The following is a 17,576-nucleotide window of genomic DNA, read 5'->3' on the forward strand; positions in this document are numbered from 1 at the left end:
TCAGCAACATCTGGAGGACCACAGGCGAGGAACCACGGTTGTGACCTATTTTGAACAACTGAAAATGCCTTTTACAAATAGCATTTGCTTTCCGAGTTTATCTTTTGACAGATGCATATGAAGCAGAACAGAACGGGTTAGTACTGAAGTGACTGCTACTTCTCCACATGAGTTAGTTGCAGTTACACGTTAGTTAACAGGCACAACACAGAACACTGGTAATTTAGGTAATGCTGTTATGTGACGTGTAAGCAGGGATCACAACAGGTTGAAAGTATATTTCCACACAAACAGTGTTTAAGATAAATCTAAGGGTGATCTTCTTGCAGCCTTGGCTTGTTCTGCAAGATGCACTAGCAGGGTAGAGCTCCCACAGTATTCCTTTATCCAGTGAGTGGGTGGTAAGCGCATCATTATTACTGCTTGGGATCAAAAGAATGCAAGCACAGGGTGTGCAAGCACAAAATTATCTTCACTCAGGATAGCAGCCAGTTCTTTCCTTTCCAATTATAGTGTCTTGGGCCAGATCAAATGTTGCTTCTAGGGTTCCCCAGCCGCTTTTGTGGGTGGGTGCGTGCAAGGGGCTATGCTAGAAAGGGGGGGCCTGCAAAGCCCCAGTGCATATGTGGAATCTCAGTTTCATGGTAACTCATTTTTGCTGAACTTTACAGTTTATATTCTGTCTGGAAAGCTCAGAACAACTATGTCCATTTCTTTGACATTAAGCGGCAACATCGAACTGGCTGCTGTTCACTTTGGACATATTAGAAGTTGCTGGGCATGTAATGTAAGCCTGCGTTCAGTCTATTCCTACTTGTGATGAAGCAGGCAGCTGCATTCCGAGCAGGCATCAACCTCCAATGCATTATTGAGGGGCAGCACCATGCAAGGCATGCCCCGTTTCAGTCCAATTCCCATGAGGACTTGTGCAAAAGATGCATATCGACATGAGCAAAATAGATGTTGACAAGAAGCACTTGTAGGGAATCACTGAGTCAACTGTACTCAAAATGTACATTCCAGGAACAATTCTACCACCCCATCTGCTGTTTATGCCTAAGTATCAGATGCTTTTGTAAGTCCAGAACTATCATGGGACTCTAGAACAAAATGCTTTCATAAGGAGAAAACAATTAGGATTACCTACCATGCCAATACATAATCCGTTTTCGAGTTTAACCCATTTTACTATCTGTGTTATTGCTTTTAATTTTGTCGGCTACTATGTTGGTAGTATTTTATTATTATGGTTTTTATTGTAAGCCGCCTGGAGCAGCAGTGTGCTGGAGAGGTGAGGTAGGAATGTTTTAAGTACATGAAGCAGGACCAGTTCACACATGCAATCAATCAGTCAGGCGGCTGCTTAAAAAAAAAAAAACCAACAGAGGACAGGATCTCATGACCTGTGGATAGTAAGGAGAAGGGAACCAGAGGTGTGGGCTGCAAGTTGCATCTGATGCCACTGCAAGCCAGACGTTGCAAGCATTGTGTGTCATCTGAATCTGCCAGTGTCTGGCTGAAAATTCAGATTCTCGCTGTCAACCTGACATTCATAACCTACATTTGATGTTGGCTTTAGAATGTCAGATGACAGAGAATCCAGACAAATCAATATACCCACAATTTCTGGCTTGTGCTGGGAGCACACACTTAATGGGAACCTTCAATTCCCTTCTACTTACTTTCTTTGGGTTGTGAGAACCTACCCAGAGTTTGGCTCGCATGGCAAAGATTACATAAAGCACCTCTCTGTGGTGTTTCAAACCAAATGCAGCGGATTGCATGTATGAACTTGTATCCTAGAGTAACCACAAACTACCACCATTTTACTGACAAAAAGCTCTCCATCTACTTGCGTAAGAATATTATAGGGCTTCTTACTTGAAAGCGATCTTCAGTTGCCTTGCCACCCATGTTAAGAACATTCAGTGAACTGGCACGCTTCATGCTGGACAGTGAACATGCAAGGACAAACCAATCAGAAGGGATGAAGACAGAGCTTTGAACACATACGTATATAACAAGAATTGTAAGATAACCCATCCCAATGTCTTTTATAATAGGATTACAACATAACCATTTTCCTACATCTAAAAGTCTCAAAGATAGATCACCAAAACATTCGGTGTTTTATTATACTTGCACAGGAAACTGTACAATTCATCCAATTTGTAAGATGGAAATTCTGAATCAGTGTTCGGTTAATGACACTTTATTCTACGCTAAAGATTTTCCAGCCTCTCAGAAACAAATGTAGTAGGCTATTCAGAAATAGCTGCCTTTAAGCAGCAACGCCACAGTCATCGGAAGCTCCAGCAAAAGCTACATTTAACTCTAATCTTTAGCAAGCTTCCACAGCTTTGAGGTTTCAATTTCAGAAGTTTGAGATAATTACTTCATTTTGGACAATTTAAGGGAGTATAAGCCAGATAACACCTCTGTCTTGCTGGATTGTCACCAACATGAACAAAACAATGGACGCTCTGCCAAAGTATGCTAACAATAGTCAACTAATGTTATCAATCTTCTCACAAGGCATTATTGCTGGCTACAATGTCATTGTATTCACAAATACAGCATTCTTTGTTGTAACATGTATGAAATTAAGAACTTGGAAAACCACTGTGGAAGTAAAGATTACCCAACATTTAACCACAACATGATAATTTAAAGAGTCTTGGGGTGGGGGGGAGAGTCTAGGTGGTGTTTACTAATCTTGTAGTAAACATCACATGCAATGTGAAAATGTTACATGAATGATTACTATTTCTCCACACCAATGTCTGTATCGCAATGCTCATTTTGTAGGTAATCAGTGGCTAAAGTTTAAAAAGAGTTTATTAATATTGATAAAACAGCAGATGATCCTGAAGTGCAGAGACTACAGACAAGATGTTGTGACAGCCAACAAACTAGATGGCTTTAAGGGAGGTTTGGATAACTTCATGAAGGAGAGGTCTATCAATGGCTACTAGCCGGAGAGCTATAATCCACCTCCAGCATCAAGGGCAGGATGCCTCTGAATACCAGTTGCAGGGGAGTAACAGCAGGAGAGAGGGCATGCCCTCAACTCCTGCCTGTGGCTTCCAGCGGCATCTGGTGGGCCACTGGGTGAAACAGGATGCTGGACTAGATGGTCCTTGGCCCTGATCCAGCAGGGCTGTTCTTATGACAGATCCTAAGACACCTAGAACTTTCTGCTCTTCCTTTGCATCCCAAGCAATATGACAATAAATGCAGCTGATATTATCCAGCTGTCCAGATTGAAGGAGCCAGGCTGTGGGACATCTTACTTGTTATCTACACTACCTTTGCATTTGGCTGGTCATATTTTAAACTGCAGGAAACTAGCTGACATTTAGAGTTTGCAGAACAACAGACGGGGCTGTAGCTCAGTGGCAGAGCATGTGCTTTGCATGCAAGAGGTCACAGGTTCAATCCCTGTCATCTGCACCTAAGGTTAGGAAAGATTCCTGCAGAAACCTTAAAGAGCTGCTGCCAGTCAGTGTAGACTGAACTAGACGGACCAATAGGCTGACTCTGTATAAGGCAGCTTCCTAAGTTTCCAACAACCAAGTTTTCTGAAGCACAAGAGGTTAGGTTAGCTAAAATAGAAAATGAGATTGCACAAGTGTGCTATATCACTACAGTGCTCTTGTGCAAAGTCCCCGCTGAAATAAAGGAGGCATGCCACAGCCATGGAACCACAAGCATACTTGTGGTAGCACAACACTGGTGCAAGCGCTACTAAATGCAGTGCTACTAGCCGGCACAACAGTTTTATGCTTGTGTAGAGTTCTTCGGCTCGTTGCTCTGGGTGTTAGGCAGTGCATCTTGCTGTAAAGCCTGGCCTGCTTCCTCTTTTTTTTTTTTTTAAATCAATGACAAAAAAAATTAGGCAAAATGGCTGGAGTGTAGTGATCCAGCTATCTTCCTCTAATAAAAGGGGAGGAGAGAGCTTGTGGATCCAGAAGATATGAATACCCCCATACCTTCTTGGCTCAGGCTAGTGAGAAGGCTGGAGCCAGCTCTGATGATGTAATACATCATATTACAGGAAGTAAAACCTTTGTTCTCAAGGAGCAGCCTTCCATGTCAGATGGCAAGTGTTTTGTTTTGTGTTTTTTTAAGCCAAGGAGACTTTCACAAAACAAGTGAGTATGTCTTGCTGTTCAAAGTAAAACAGTCCCTATGAGCATGTCTGAAGTATCTCTTTGGATCCTGGCCCAACTTAAGCCCAACACTGAAGTTTCCAATATCACATTCCTAAATATTATGCACATGTCTGAGTGCAGTAAAAATACAATTCGAAAACCAAAATAAAGATTATGAACATTATACAGACATGTATAATTGGGCATAATCTTTATGACCGCACCTATACAGTGCCATTATGCTCCTTGTTAAACAGTACATTTTAAAGCCCCTAAAAAAACAAAAAACAATGTACAGACATAAAAATGCAACAGAAACTGTTAGCAACACAAAGAAGTAGTCATGCAGTGTTGACACCTGTGTTATTTATTTATACAAAATATATAGTGGCATACATATGTTAATCTAGAAATACATACACACCACAAAGAACACAAAACTCAAGTAAACTGAAGCAAATAAAAATCAAAAGAATTTTTTTTAAAGTCTACAGTTATAGTGCTGATGTGTTAAATAATGAACAAAAAAGCATCTCATCATGCTCATTTTTCCTACAATAATTTAGTAATTTTAGAACATAGCTATATATCACCATTAAAAGTTTGGCAAGTGCACTTATACATTTTCCAAGTTTGAGGCAGCACTGTAGAGAACCAGGAATTTTCAGCATTTTTCTTCGCATTAGGATCTACAGCTGGCTAATACTACTCCTCCTTTTGCAATACATTTGAAATCCCCTTCAACGATTTATCAATGAGGTAAGAAAATGATTCTAGGAGACTTGCCTGATAATAGCATTAAGCCTGCTAGAAAGTCTAAGCTTGATTTCCTTAAACAAGTTCAATACATCAGTGGTCCAAACATTTTTTTTAGTTGGAAAACAACTTCCAGTATTCCAGCTTCAGTGGTTAATCAGACCAGTGACACCACTACAACTGGGTTAAGAAAAGGTTAACTGAGGAACAGTTTATTAGAGTCATGAAGCTGTGGGGAGAGTTACTAGTCTGCTCTTGGCTGCCCCCTCAACTCGGGCCAATTTCCCTGCAGTATGGGATGGATCTAAAGAACCACACAACTAGCTTCATGGACCAGGGAGCTTTGGATTTGTGTTCTCTATCTCTCTCTTGCGCACACATGACCCCAATACTGCATGCAATTGCAAACCTCTAAAGAAATTGAGTTTCAAAAGCAACGAATGATACTGCGTGAGATTATGCTGTTTGAAGATAAAAAAGCGAAAAATCCCACTTGGTATGCCTAAACTCTTAGGCACATGCATAAAGCAGCTCTTTGGATTCCAGCCTATGAATGAATATACTGAGCAAAGGGTACAAGCTCAGACTGGTAAGTCATCAGGGGGCACCTCTAGAAGTCTTGGTTACAATTCTTCGAAGCCATATGTATAAATGATTGTATGGGACCAGTGAAATGCCATCTTTATTCACACAGATGAATGTTCACAATACAGTATGAGAAACTTCAAATTATTACACCCTGGACAATACTAAACTTAAGTTATCTAAGAAGAAGTTACAGAATAGGAGGACGACTCCCTCTTCCCATCGAAGCCCAAAGCATCATCACAAAACACTAACTAGGGAAAGGGCACTATCTCGGAGTAAGCACTAAGGATCACATCCAGTACCCCTACTGAGCAAAGAAGCACCTTCAAAAGTGAAGATCATCTTATATTTAGCGGGGAAAAGCAATTGCCCCATCAAACACCAGCACAACATCTCTCCAGTGGCTGCTGCAGATGTCTACCCTATATTTCCTTTTAGACTGTGAACACTTCGGGGACAGGGTCCATTTTACAGGTTGTGTATCCCTTATCCAAACTGCTTGGGACCAGAAGTGTTCCGGATTTTGGACTTTTCTGGATTTGGGAGTATTTGCATACTGTAATGAGATATCTTGGGCATGGGATCCAAGTCTAAACACGAAAGGTTACTGTACGAAGTACTTTTTTTTTTAGGTTTTATTTAAAGTATAAAAACAAATAAGCATTGAATTTACGAAAACTACAAGTAGCTGTAAATGTAATAAAAACTAATTGCGAGATAATTTTTAACACAGTAATGTTGCTGGTCATGTTAGACTCAAACATGGCATTTTAGGTGGAGATGAAAGTCAAATTTCATGTGAAAATAATGTTTTGTTGGTGCTGCAAGTGCACACTGTGGTGGTTTCTGGATTTGGGAGCATTCTGGATTTCAGATGTCCGGATTAGGGATACTCAACCTGTATTTATTATTTTTCTATGTAAACCACTTTTGATGAAAAACAGAAAATAACTATTTCTAGTAGAAATCGTATTTCAGTCCATTGGGTAGTACCACAGATTTTGCTTTCTACTGACTTTGTACCTACTGCATGCTCTAGAACTGATCTCCAGGTTTCCTAATGCAAACATTATGTTTCCTTTATTTCTGCAAATTGCCTTGCCAGGGACTTATGCATTCCAATATTTGCCAGTGGCAGTCATGGTTAAGTACAACTCATTTCTATATTTTCAAAGGGTGTTCCATTGCTCATTGCAGAACGCCCCCTAAGACCTTAATACTTGGTAAAGTTTGAATCCAATACATTACTATCAAGACCGAAAGAGTCTATTTTCCCCAAGATTGTTCTTGAAGGATATGTATGTGTGTGCGCGCACACATATGTATACATACACACACACACACACACGCTATACTATGAATATTTATATACTGTATAACACATATGAAGCTGCCCCATCTAGCCCAGTGCTGCCTACTTTGACCGGCAATAACTCTGTGCCAGCATGCAAAGCATGTGTCCTACTGAGCTACGACCCCTCCCCTAACACCTATCTTGCAGAAAGAGTTGTGTAATTCTCAAGTTTACACACTGTATTGTGAACATCAGCTTTTCCTAATCAAGGAGTTATTTTACTGACCCTGCTGACCCAGAACAAAATTAACACTGCTCCTTGTATATTACACACTATTTTCAAGATTCTGAAACAAAGCTTTGTGTTTTAATACTGCTGCTTTCTGACTTAAAACCTGACTTTATAGAACAGAGATCATTACCATCGTTAGTACCTGCACATGTACACTTAAGGATATAGTTCATGCTTTTACACAGTAGATTCAGTAGTAAAAAGGAGTGGGGATAAATAGAAGGGTTTTTTTTAAAGGACTAGTTGGTTCTTAGCACCAAACATACCTAATATATATGGCAAGGACACCATAGCTTGCCCCATTTTCATTAGCATTTTATTTATAGCTATTCTAGATATAAAGTAATTAGGAGGTCAATCTAAGTAGTATGTAAAAACACGTTTAATGAAAAAAGTGCAAATATGTATCCTGTTTGTCAACCTGAAGAGTTTCAATAAGCTCTTGTGATCACATTTTATACAAAAATCTATAACATTTCTTGAACCACAACTATCTCCTATGGATCCACTCTATTTTAAAAATAAATTAGTATTCTTATACTTTATGGTCAAGGGGGAGAACAGCTAAAATTCAACCAAATGCATCAATAATATATGGTATCTTCTCATTTTAGACAGAATAGGCAATTCTAGAAAGACTTTCCAGAATGTACATAATGTCAGAAGTTTGCTTTTACAAAGCCATAACACTGTTTACAATCAAATCGTTCAGTACAGAGGTCAAATTTTCTGGGCTGTTAGGACCAGCTTTCAGCAAGTGCAAACAACATCCTCAGTATTACATGTCTATGAGAACTGCTGTCAGAATAATGTGTTTTGCAATTCCTCATCCCAGATAGTTACAGCAGAGGAACCTATTACACAGCATAATGGAAACAAATTGAATGTTCCAGTTCATCTAGAAATGAATAATTACCCAGGATTCTTTGGTTCACTTTCTCGTGAACTTCCTCCTTTCAGTTTTCTAACCAGCTTCTCGCTGCTGCGTCTAATTGAAGCACGAAGTTTGCTAAAGGAGCCACTGCGCTTTAGAGATCCAGTGCCATCCTGAAAAAAACAAGCAAATTTAAAACTGCAAAGGTTTTGCCCTTCTGCCACAGCTGAACCATTAGTACAACTATGTTTGGCAACAACTGAGTGATAAATGCATAACTCGCTTAATTACAATCAAGCTTGAATTAGTGTAACCTTTGTTACACTAGAGATCAGCAGAAGTATAAAATATGTATTTACCAAGGTTATCCACATCTTCCCAAGCAAACACACTAGACACAGTCCAATGCAATCTACTCCTATGCCAGTCTCACTGAGATGAGAAATTGTACATTTTAATAAAACTTGCTCAGGAGAGGGCCCTGGTGGATTGTACCCCACTGTGCCTTTAAAAAACTGGCAAAGATCACAGAGAGTTGATCACAAGAGCAGCCCATTGCAGATTAATTACAAGTTTGCAATTCACATGTATTCCACATGTGACACAAGTGACACTTATGGACACAAGTGTGTTTTCTTACTGAATGCATACAATATTTTCATTGGTGGAGAGACCACCACATTACTCCATGCTAATCTTGATGCAGTCATACAAACACAGTAAAAGCCCACCACCAAAGAGTAGAATTGCACCGAGAACTGAATGAGCAATGAATTTATTCAACTTGTTCAATCTACCTGGGCAATACACATGACACATGCATATGTTATTTCAGAACAGAAGCACAAGCCAGCACTAAATTCCATATCAAGTTCTTGCACTTTACACTTCAGAAAAATACAGGGCGAGTCTACAGTTCTCTGTGTTACATATATATTTTTAAATCATTATTCTGAAGTCAAGTTTGTGGGACAAAAACATGTATCGTTATTCTTTGAAAAATCCATGTTTACTTAATTGCAAATTCATAATGCCTTGCCATTTCGAGAAATCTTTTGTAGAAAGGGCACAAAGTACTACTCAGCAGACAGAGACAGACATCAGTTGGAGTGAGTTTATTAGAAGTTAGAAAGACAAATACACAAAGTCACCCAAGACCAAGATTAGTAGAGAGAAGCATAACAGCCGAAGTTTCACATAAAGACTAAACAGCACTACTACTTTAGTATAAGTAAAGACATCCAGAGTTCCATATTGATGTTAACCATGTTATAGGTCTCTAAATACAATTTAAAGCACTGTGAGCACATGCCTTAATTTTTTTAACTGTTTATTCTGTAAAGGTCATCATCATCATCATCATCATCATGCCATTTTAATAATACCTTGTGTGATACTTTTAACTAACTTTCATCATAGTGAAACAGCTACCGTATTTTATGGACTATAAGACTCACTTTTTTCCTCGAAAAATATCCGCCAAAATTCAGGTGCGTCTTATATGTTTTAACAGTTTAATATGTTAAAACTCTGAAAAACCGGATTAAAGTTAAGGTGCGTCTTATAGTCCGTAGCGTCTTATAGTCCGTAAAATACGGTACTTATGAACTTCATTCTTAGTTTTGTTAACTCTCATCCGTTACATAGCAAATGGTTACCACCACCACACTTTGTAAGACTAGATACATATCTGGCAAAGCTACAGATATACAGTGGGGTGGGGGTGGGGGACAGGAACCCGCGTCAAAAAAGAGAGACACCAGCACTGAAGGAGTGGCCATATTTTTGTTTTTTGTTTGGTTTTTACAAGAACTGTAGCTCTGACAAGGATCTTAAGGGCTTGCTAAATACACAGCAGTCAGTAGTGGAGAGAAGTTAGAGCTTGAAGATGGAGCACGCCCGCCATGCAGGAGACAGTGTAAGAATCAGAAAAGGCATCTAGGCCTGTCAGACAGAAATGGAAAGAGAAAAAACTGAATGAAACTGTTGGGGGCGGGGGAGAAGAGCAGTTCAACAGTTTTCAATTTTGAGCTTGTTCGTTTTAACAGTATTTCTAGGTCACAGCTGTATTGGGCCTCTACTTCTGCAGATTACTACATACAAAATTCCCGAAGTCAGAGACAACAGCTTAATTTCATTCATGTCCATCAAATAAAAGGAGATCCAAGGAGGTATGCTAAATTGTAAAATGGACTCTGTTGCCTTTTATCCTATGTTTTATACTGCACGGTTCTTTAGAAATAAATCTCTTTTATCAAGTTGTATTTTTTTTAAAAATGGATGCCTTTACATAAAAAATGCAGATATATCTTCATTGTTTTAAATAAAAATGTTTATTATGGCAGGCAAGTTTCCAGTTTAAAAAACAACACAAAATAAAGGGATGAAAAGAACTTAAAGTGTATTACGCTTTGACTTGTATAAGAGACACCAGTAAGTGTGGCGATGTGCCCATAGCAAGAATTCTAGACAATTTGCACATTAACAGAGCAATCATTTTGGAACTGTGATCCCAAGAATCCTCAGGATTTCTTAGAAGCTTGTTGGGGTCAGGAACAGGACAAGCTTCCCTACAGGTCAATTTCCTCATCAATGCTGATTTCCCCCCAAAACATGCAGATACAGGGGAACATTGGGTGTGTTCTAGGTGGTGCTCTTGGCCCATGAATCCAACAGACCTGTCTGATGCTGCATATCAAAAGTGCACCCATGAGCATGACCTAAACTCATCTCTAACACACAGGAGTTCCTTAAGGGAGACGTTGCTGTGGAAAGTTTTCCTGAAGGTGAAAAAAAGGATGTTGTGCTGTTATGCTAGTAAATGGGCTCCTGCAAATGAGCTGGCGTTACAAAAAGATGAATGCCACAGATGAACAGAGAATTATTATCCATGGCCAAGATCCAGAGAACCCTTTGAGTGTTGCTAAGGCACTTGCTTGTGTACACACAGAGTTCTATGCACTGCTTACTAAAGCATTGGTACCAATTGTTAAATAACTAAGCAGAAGGACCCAAGTAGAAGTGGAGGCAAAAGGTATTAGCTATAACAACTCTACAGGCTTCCTTGAAATTCTGTCATTATTTTAGTGTTGATCCTAACTCACTCTTTGCAGCTTGGATTTATTATGTGTGCATTGTGGCTTTAGGTTTAGGAGACCTATATAATGCATAATTTTAAGGCAGCAGCATACTTTAAGAGAACATAATGCGATTGATTTGTCCCTTCCAGAATTACCAGGAGTCTCAATGCTTTAGCAAGGTGTGTGACACTACTAGTCTTGATGGTTCTATAGCACCTCCAGGTTCAGAGGCCCTGGTTGACATCCAGACTAATGCTGCATGTGCATGACTGGGCAATTTCCCCCAGTCTCCCCTTCCCCCTGCAATCCACTGTGCCTCCAAATGTTCCCCAAGGGCATATTGGGGGGGGGGAGGCACAATAGGCTGCAGAAGAAAATCATCTCTCTCCAATCTCACATATGCCTTTATCTGCATATCAGCTAGTATGCCTCTGAACACCAATCGCGGGCAGCAATAGCAGAAAACAGGGTAAACCATCTCCTGCTTGTGGGATTCCCAAATGCACTGGACTGACAGGAAGCTAGACTAAACAGGCCATGGCCTGATCTAGCAGTGCTGTTCTGCTATGATAATAGCAGCAATGAACGAACTAGGCACACAGGTCTAATTCCTTGGGCTGGACTCAAAGTGGTATTCCCAGGTAGACTCCCATCCAAATAACCAGACCGGCTTAGTTTCAGAAAGGTTTCCATATCGCATGCCTTCAGTCATGCCCTGTGATTGATCAGGTGACTGACACTGCTATACACGGGCAGGTGAGTTGGTAAATGGTATGAACTTATTTACAAGTCCAATGAAAAGCTTCAAAAATCAAACTAAAAAAAAGAAATCTATGAAAGGCAACAGCATCCTCATGCTTAAGGAAAGGAGGCATTTTTCATTAGTCTCCTCTTTCCTCTGTTGCCCTCTGCCTGCTGAAAATTTGTCCCTGAGAGCTGAGGGATCTGCAGGAATGTATTTCCAGTGGCTGAGGGACCTTCAGGGACATATTTCCAGTGGGTACAGGGGGCTGCAGAGCAAGGGAGGAATTGGTAAAATTTGCCCCTCACAAGTGAAAGTATTCCCTTCATGTAAGTCTTACTCTGGATGCTGCCCAGAGCATCCAGCTTCGCTATCTATTTCACCAGAGTTAAAAGGTTCCCATGGAGCATATAACTGGAATTGCTGTGAACCAGAGGACAGTGAACTGTAAACCTCCCACAGATTTTAATGTATCAGGGATACCTCCTAAACCTTAATCACATTTACTTAGAATTAGGTCTCACTGTCTGAAATTGAATTTGTATGTTCTTAGGACCAAAGCATAAATAATACCGTCTACCAAAAGTAATACCGCCTGCATGAGAGAGGTAATATTGTAGAGTGGACAGAGTATCAACCTTGAACCTTTGATTAGAAGGCTTGGGTTCAAATCCCTGCTCAGTCATGAAGTTTAATGGGCAACCTTGGGCCAGTCAAACTCTTTCAAAACTAAGACAATTTTGAGGATAAGGCCTGATAATTCCCACATCTGTCCAAGGTCGTTGGAGGAAGGGTGGGATGCTAATGTAATCAATCAATCAATAATATGGAGAATGGATTATGGTGGGGGGAAAAAGCACATCTATAAACAGAAGAACACCAACATGAAATGGAAAAATGAGCAAGAACAAATCAAATGCAGTTTAGAACTAGAACATAAAAATAAACTAAGCCAAAAAGAAGAAAAGAAAGTAGACTAGAATCAACCCTTAAATGAACCACACAAAAAAATATGAATGCCATATGATTCTCAACATGGAAGATTATGCTCTCTGGAAAGGTTTGCTTTTCAGTTCTATAAAATTAGGATGTTACTGACCTAGAAATACTGTTTAGTTATTTTCTGGAGCACCCCTTTTTGGAGCACCCAATTCCAAACCTGCATGCTTTTTAAATTAAATGGCAAACATGAAAAAACACTCCCCCCCCTCCCCAAACCTGGAAAATTTGAAGGCATGCCAAGTATAGATGAAAAGTTAGGGAAGAGTACAGTACACAGTTCTAAGGCCAAGTGGACAAATTAAGACAAGAATAAGGCAGCCATATTTGCATAATATGCTGATTGACTGTCTTAGCGCAGCTAACACCAAAGACAATCTGCTAAACAGCAGCACAAAGAGAAACATTAACCTAATAATAATAATCTATTTATAGAAGCCTTTAGAATCCTAAAGCTCTAGTGAGTGATAATAGAATTCTAACTACAGCAAGAGGAATTTCAGAAGTGCCCCAAGAATGGAAGGTAACCTGGACACCCCAAAGAAAGGGAAAGCTTTGAAAAAAATCTAGAGCTACTAGCCGGTCTAAATTTTCTTTTTTTAATAAAAACTAAGTTATCACAAAGCAGATTCAGGCAAAGTGTGTGTCATAGACTGCTAATGCATATATATCTAGTGTCCAAAGTATCGGAAATCAAGAGTAGCAAACTACCTTAGTAGTACTAAAAGCTAGAACTGGCTTCAATTATGAGACACCAAATAAAGCAAAAAAGAAAGAAAGAAAAGAACATCATTTGCATATTAGTGATGGCAGTTTTAGAAAGGTCTTGCTATTGTAGAACATGTGCCATATAAGTTATATTAAACAGTGGAACTAGACATCGCAAGTTAGAAAAGGTCTCGCTTTAATCAAGAATTTGGCAGGCTCCCCTTGGTAATGGGTAGCAGTCATTTATCATCTGTAGATGGCTGAATTTTATTTTTGCACCATCATGATATGAAACAGCAAGAATGTTGCATACAAAAGCCAGATTCTGCTGCACGGTTCATGGCACTGGGAATAATGTTGAGGTGGGAGGAAAGAATGCCCCTCCTACAAAGAAGGTGTTCCCTTTAAAATTTAGAACCACTGGTTTATTCCTCTGATTAACTGCACAATAAGACTTGCCACTGAGCCAGAGAAAAGGAAACTGTCTGGCGAGGCCAGCTGTCCTTACCTTCGAGGACGGAGAAGGTGAGGGGCCCAGAGGAGGCAGGGACAGGTGGCAGCCGGGGAGAAGCAGAGGAAAGACTGCCAACGGGCAGGGTCTTGGCTCCAGCAGAGGAGGGGCAGAGCCCTGAAAGGGCCAAAGGGGAGGCGCTCGAGGATAACCTCAGCAACACACCTCCCGAAGGGAAGGGGTCTGAGGAGGAGGGAGAAGGGGGGGAGGCATTGGCCCCATAATTGGGGACAGGCAATACATAGCCTGAGGAGGCATATAAGGAGCCGGCCAGGGATGAGAGGCTGGCTGGTGACCCCAGGGAGGGGCAGACACAAGGAGCAAGCAGCCTGGGATGGAGGAGGCACAGGGTGATGCTCAACCCCCTCCCCGTTCCTGCTCTGAGGCCAGGCCTAGTAAGCCTAGCTGGGCTTGGTAAAGGGGACAGGGACGTGTAGCTGGACAGGAACCTTATGAGAAAGAGGGGAAAGGGGGCTATAAGAAGCAAGCCAAGGAAACCAATTGCCATTCTACTGCTTCCACTGAAAAACGCTGGTTAGGACTACATCCTAGACATTAACCAGGACATTCAATCAGCATTCAAGTGCTCATGACGAAATTCAAATTTTAAATTACAAAAAGAGATTCCCCCCCACAATTGAAGTTGAAGTGGCCCAATTGTTAAGAACTCACAAAAAAAGCAAGATCTTATTTCTTGTGCTTCCATTCAAATCTGCAGAAGAATATGAGCCGAGAAAATCCTTGACTATGCAACAGAACAACGATTTGACTGCTACAGTGGTATACTGGTCTAGGCTATTTTTTCTTCTTCGCACTGTGTACTGTACTTACCCCATTCCATTCTACGCTCATACTCACTTCCTCTCCTCCATCAGGGCCGCTCTCATACTTTACCACATCAGCATTGAGACTCTCACGGCTTCGCCTTCTCTCTATACTTTCTGGGTCATTCAGCACTTCAGCAACTCTCTGTTTGTGAACATTGTCAAGACCCTGTGAGCCAGGTAAAGGGAAAAGGGACATTTTACTTAGCAATAAGTAATTCAGGACCATAACTGAATGAAACTGCCCATCCCCTGTGGTCAGCAGGAGAGGCCCTTCTGAGACTTGAGGAGCAATTGGTGGGAACAAGGGAAAGGGCCTTTTCCATGGCAGTACCCAGACTGTACCCATGAGATCATTTTATTCCCATTTCTCTCTCTCTTTTTTTTTTACTATTTAGCTAAGATGTTTTATTACAGGCAGGCTTTTGCCTGGTTTCTTTCCATTTCCAGATACTTTTGGTGTTTTTTCTCTGCTGTGCTTTTATGATTTGCTTTGGTATTTTATCATACAGCACAATACCTAGCATTTGTATAGTACTGAGTGTGCCAAGCACATGAATTATCTTCATGTAATCCTTGCAGCCATCATGTAAGGCAAGTATTTAAGAATATGATATTAAATGAGAGGAATACTAAATGACTAATATTTAATCATTAATCACATTAATGAAAGGAATTAATATTAAATGATAAGAATACAAATATGTTTGAGAAAGTATTTCTATACCATCTACCCACTAAAATAAATATTTTTTCCAGTAAAGTAATACTTGACCATTTTATTTGATAGCAATTTCTTCTCTGATGGCCCTTCTGTGTTCTAGAAGCATGGTGGGGGAAGCACCACACCAACAAATAGAAAGGAAGGAAACAGGAACGGCACAGTAGCAGTTTATTGAAGAGTAGATCCCAAAATGTTTTGAGTAGAACTCTTCTTCAGGGGAAGTGGTTTACAAAGCAGAATACTCAACTAAGCTAAGCTGCTTGGAAGTTGAGTATTCTGCTTTGTAAACCGCTTCCCCTGAAGAAGAGTTCTACTCTAAATGCTTTGGGATCTACTCTTTAATAAACTGCTACTGCACCACTCCCATTTCCTCCCTCCTTTATTCTAAGCAGCTGGGTCAATTTCATTAACTCAGGCTTGGATCTAGAGAGCTACACTCAGACATTTCTGCCACCATCTCTCCAACTACAGTCCCTTATGCACACCCCTAAAGGCTCTTGAAGGCCAGTTGGTCAGTCTCTTCCCCCCATCCCCGCCTCAAGATTCGACACTGAATGAACAGCTGCAGCTGGGAAATAAATTATCTATAATCTTCCTTTCCCCCCCACACTGAGGGAAGCACCCTCTCCTCATGTACTGTCGCTAGCGACATACAGACCAGGCGCAAAGGTAGTTTGCTCAATTTCTTATCCACAGTTAAGAGATCTAGAGACTGTATCTCAGGCTTGCACAACCCCTCCCTTTGATAGTTTGCTTTAACCATGGTGTGACGATACATCTTCAGATGTTCCTTATCAATCAAGGTTTGGGGTGGGTTTGCAATCCTGGTTACAAAGAAACCCATTCAGCATTATACACAGCTGTTGCTGATGCAGATGTACCATCATAAGGCAAACAGGGAAGGATCAGAGAAATTCATTCCAATGAGAAAGGGGAGGGGGATGCCATAGTAGAAGATAAGGACCATCATGTTTGCACATTAGGTCAATGCTTTTCCCTAGCCACAGACCTAGAATTCCACACTGGATGAACAGGCTACAGCAGTTAGGAGAACCTGCAATCATTATTCTGGCCTAGGAAAAAGTGGTGCTTTGTGTTTAAGAATTGTTAGCAATAAACGCATCACTGGTGAAGTCAATTTAACATCTTTGCACCAAAGCAGCAAATTGGAATAACCGTACCACATATGGGTGGAAATGAAATGCTTAATGAACAATGAATGGAACATTTCAACAACAAACTAAGAGGAATTGACACTTGCCTGTTTGCGGGACCTCATTGCTGCCTCTTCCAACGTTTCAGCAGCTTCAAACTTGCCTTGACGTCTGTAAAGTGCCCCAAGATTCTTTAAGGTCGTTGTGACTGTTGGACTATAGAGATATGCATTAAGATTAGGTTCCAGCAGCAGATCAGGGCAAGCAAGTGTAAAACAATGCTATTTAATAGCAGTGCAGAAAAGTATCTTAAAGCCAATGCTCATCATAAATCTACACAATAGGCATTTATAGTTCAAAAGGTAGTTCTGGATCTCTCTGCAAATATACAAGTATCTGTTATGTGGAAACACTACACTACACTATTATCCAAAGTGTTGGATATCAGCATATTTCATGCCCAACTCTTAGGGAGTTGGGATACCAAGTGGTTAAACATTTGCATGCTGATGAAGTTATCGGATCAAAATCCGTATTAGTAGTGATAATACGGTTTCTGGATAAGAAACTTAAAGGGTAACAAGCATTTTGGTAGCTATTCCTATCCCTTACATAACCAGGCTAGTTTCTGAGCAGTAACCTTGAGAGACTGCATATTATATTTTCCCTTATCAGCCCTACTCAACTTTCCAGCTGAGGAAGAATAAATTATATAAAAGTCCAAAAATATCAAGTCCAAGTCAGACATAACTCTCTGGTACACAAATCTCCTAAAGCAGCAGGTTTGAAATTGAGTTTCTCTCTCAAGTATGCTAGTATTTTAAAAGCCCAGGGCTGCTATAGTCTTATTCAGACTTTATGTTGTACCTGCGTTCA

General features: G+C 40.4%; 2 protein-coding genes across 8 annotated transcripts in view; one reads left to right on the plus strand and one right to left on the minus strand.

The window, feature by feature from the left end:
• Positions 1–10,222, plus strand: part of XRCC3 (X-ray repair cross complementing 3) — a 40,664-nt gene extending 30,442 nt beyond the window's left edge. The window contains exon 8 of the mRNA XM_053282677.1: positions 10,007–10,222. Within this exon, the coding sequence (XP_053138652.1) occupies positions 10,007–10,145 (139 nt within the window). The 3' untranslated portion in view covers positions 10,146–10,222. The remainder of the gene's footprint in view (positions 1–10,006) is intronic.
• Positions 1–17,576, minus strand: part of KLC1 (kinesin light chain 1) — a 58,227-nt gene that overhangs the window by 8,208 nt on the left and 32,443 nt on the right. For 2 of the 7 annotated variants that reach the window (XM_053282553.1, XM_053282544.1), the window contains exons 12-15: positions 16,808–16,916; positions 14,830–14,991; positions 8,001–8,131; positions 1,882–1,948 (exon numbers count right to left, since the gene is read on the minus strand). In XM_053282553.1, coding sequence (XP_053138528.1) covers positions 1,882–1,948; positions 8,001–8,131; positions 14,830–14,991; positions 16,808–16,916 — 469 coding nt within the window. Of the gene's footprint in view, positions 1–1,881; positions 1,949–8,000; positions 8,132–9,058; positions 9,903–14,829; positions 14,992–16,807; positions 16,917–17,576 lie in introns of those variants that run through there. The other 5 variants (XM_053282561.1, XM_053282575.1, XM_053282568.1 and 2 more) reach the window with 5 other exon arrangements.

This window comes from Hemicordylus capensis, chromosome 1 (assembly GCF_027244095.1).
Source record: "Hemicordylus capensis ecotype Gifberg chromosome 1, rHemCap1.1.pri, whole genome shotgun sequence".
NCBI lineage: Eukaryota > Metazoa > Chordata > Lepidosauria > Squamata > Cordylidae > Hemicordylus > Hemicordylus capensis.